The sequence below is a fragment of the Olea europaea genome, unplaced genomic scaffold, assembly GCF_002742605.1.
Source record: "Olea europaea var. sylvestris unplaced genomic scaffold, O_europaea_v1 scaffold3626, whole genome shotgun sequence".
Taxonomy (NCBI): domain Eukaryota; kingdom Viridiplantae; phylum Streptophyta; class Magnoliopsida; order Lamiales; family Oleaceae; genus Olea; species Olea europaea.
In genome coordinates this window covers 28286-30843 of record NW_019255495.1, presented here as the reverse complement: position 1 = coordinate 30843, position 2558 = coordinate 28286, and the positions used below count along the sequence as shown (strand labels likewise).

Below are 2558 nucleotides of genomic sequence, written 5' to 3'. Positions count from 1 at the left end.
TATATTGATCATTTTACGTTAAAAATTGGTGAAAATGACGTCCAGTGCAAAGACAATTGAAATATAAGGGTAAAAATGCCAAAAATGAATGGTGTGGACGTTTTCCACAATAAACTTGAAAGGTATGAACGTTTTATACCAATTACCCCAAAAAGAAATATTTTCGTGGCTTTGGTAGGTAATGTGTTTTTGTTTCAAAAGAATTCTTTTCATAATTCGGTTGATGTCGGATCCAAATAGTATGTCGAACCATTCAACATTTGAATAGCTATTTAACCTAAGATAACAAAATTTCCTATCCCATACCCATCCCCCATTGCTCGTCCCGATAGTAAACACGATAGGGATTGGGAATATAAGTGCGCCGCGAATCTTTCCATTTCATTTTTATGTTTAAATCATATTTAAAATTTAATTAATTAATTAAATGAGACAGTAACTATGAAATTAATTATAATACTCCATTCGTCCCATAAAAATAAGATTCTTTCCTTTTTATTTGCCCCAAATTATAGATCAATCTCTTTATTGTGAGTATAATTGATTCTTTAATTTTCTAACGCGCCCTTATTTAATGAATTTTCTTATCAAAAATTATTAACTACTCCTATATAAATTATTATTTAATGTAGGGACATATTAAAAAAAATATAAAAAAAATTATATTTTCAGCTATTCTAATTACATTTTCTTAATTTATGTGAAAATGAAAAGAATTATATCTTTATTTAACGGAGTGAATGTTTACCTTGTCTTATCCCGGACAAGGATGGCTATCGTGTTCTGCTGCCATTTCTAATTGATTAGGATGAATCTTACCTCAGTAATTTTAATGTACAAGTACTGATCTATCTATTGGTTGAATTACGCTTGATGTGCAATATTTTGATAATATTGTGGACAATAATTAGATGATTTTAAAAATAATTTTTTTTTTCACTAACACATTTTTTTGGTACAAAATGATTGTTCAAGTAGATTTATCCTTGAAATTAGTGAGGTGCTTAGAACCTTCAATATACTCGTGAACACAGTGGCGCGTGTTTGCATTTTGCCAAACACACTTCTCTTACAACCACCCAAACTCGCCACTCGCCACCACCGTACTCTCTCTCTACACTAACTCCATTGTTGACTGTCTCTCTATGGCCCTGTGAAGCTTCACTACAGTCACACCTCAAAGCCCAAAACTTTCTTAGCAATAATCAACACGCCCACCTCCAAGATTCTCCGCCGGAGTCCTCCATGGCACCCCAGCACGGCTGCGCCCGCCATCGCACTCCGGCTAAATGCACCAAATCCTATGTCTTGTCTAATCTTTGACACATGTCCCAACAACACTCAAAATTAAAACCACCAAATTCCCATAATACACAATCATATAAAAAAAGCACTGTCTAGTTGAAACAAGAAAGTAGTACATTGATTAGTGCACAGTAGTTGCGACTTGGAATTTTGATTATAATGGCTGCACCTAACACGGCCACCACATCAGTGGTGGAATCCGCCTCCGTTGCGGTGGCGTTATCCTCGGAAGAACTTGCTGCCAAGGCGATGCATAAGAGATATGAGGGCTTAGTGACTGTACGGACCAGGGCTGTTAAGGGCAAAGGAGCTTGGTATTGGGCGTACTTTGAGCCAATTCTTGTGCACCATTCCGATACAGGCTTAGCAAAGGCGGTGAAGCTGCGGTGTTCCTTGTGCAACGCCGTTTTCTCCGCCTCTAACCCGTCGAGAACCGCCACTGAACATCTCAAAAGAGGGACTTGCCCGAATTTCGCTTCAGCTCCTAAGCCTATTTCATCTGTGCCTTCATCTTCTTCAGTCTCGGTGGCTAGTGTGGGGCCAAGTACTAATACTTCTTCTCCTCAGCAACCCCACAGCCACCACCGGAAGCGTAGTTCTTCTGGTGGTAGTCGTAGTGAGGGTGGAGGCGGCGGCGGCGGCGGCGGTGGGGCCTCTGTCGGCATTATTACTACATTAACGCCTCACAATGTTCCCCCATTGGCCATTGTTGATCCTTCAAGATTTGCATTGGAGTTAGCTTATCCACCTGTAATTTCAGTAGCCAGTACTAGTGTTGTTGCATCTGCTAGTGCAAGTCCTCGTGGTGGTGGTGGTGGTGGTGGTGGTAGTAGTGGTAGTGGTCTTGGTGGCGGCGGTGGCGGTGTGTTGTATGCTCAGCAACAACACCAATTAGTATTGTCAGGTGGTAAGGAAGATTTGGGACCTCTAGCAATGTTAAAGGATAGTGTAAAGAGACTAAAGAGTCCCAAAGCAGAAACTACTCCAGCATTAAGCAAATCCCAAATTGATGCTGCTCTGGATTATCTTGCTGATTGGGTTTATGAGTGTTGTGGGTCAGTATCAATCTCAAATCTTCAGCACCCTAAATTCAAGGCATTCCTCAACCAAGTTGGGTTGCCTTCAATTTCTCGAAGAGAATTCTTTGGTTCGAGATTAGATGCTAAGTACGAGGAACTAAAGGCTGAGTCCGAGGCCAAAATTCGAGATGCCATGTTCTTCCAGATAGCATCTGATGGTTGGAAGTTAAAGAA

General features: G+C 40.3%; 1 protein-coding gene across 1 annotated transcript in view; it reads left to right on the top strand.

Annotated features, from left to right (window-relative positions):
* The first annotated feature begins 1464 nt into the window (after positions 1–1464).
* LOC111386564 overlaps positions 1465–2558 on the top strand; it is an 8516-nt gene continuing 7422 nt past the window's right edge. Inside the window, exon 1 of the mRNA XM_023011029.1 lies at positions 1465–2542. Within this exon, the coding sequence (XP_022866797.1) occupies positions 1465–2542 (1078 nt within the window). The remainder of the gene's footprint in view (positions 2543–2558) is intronic.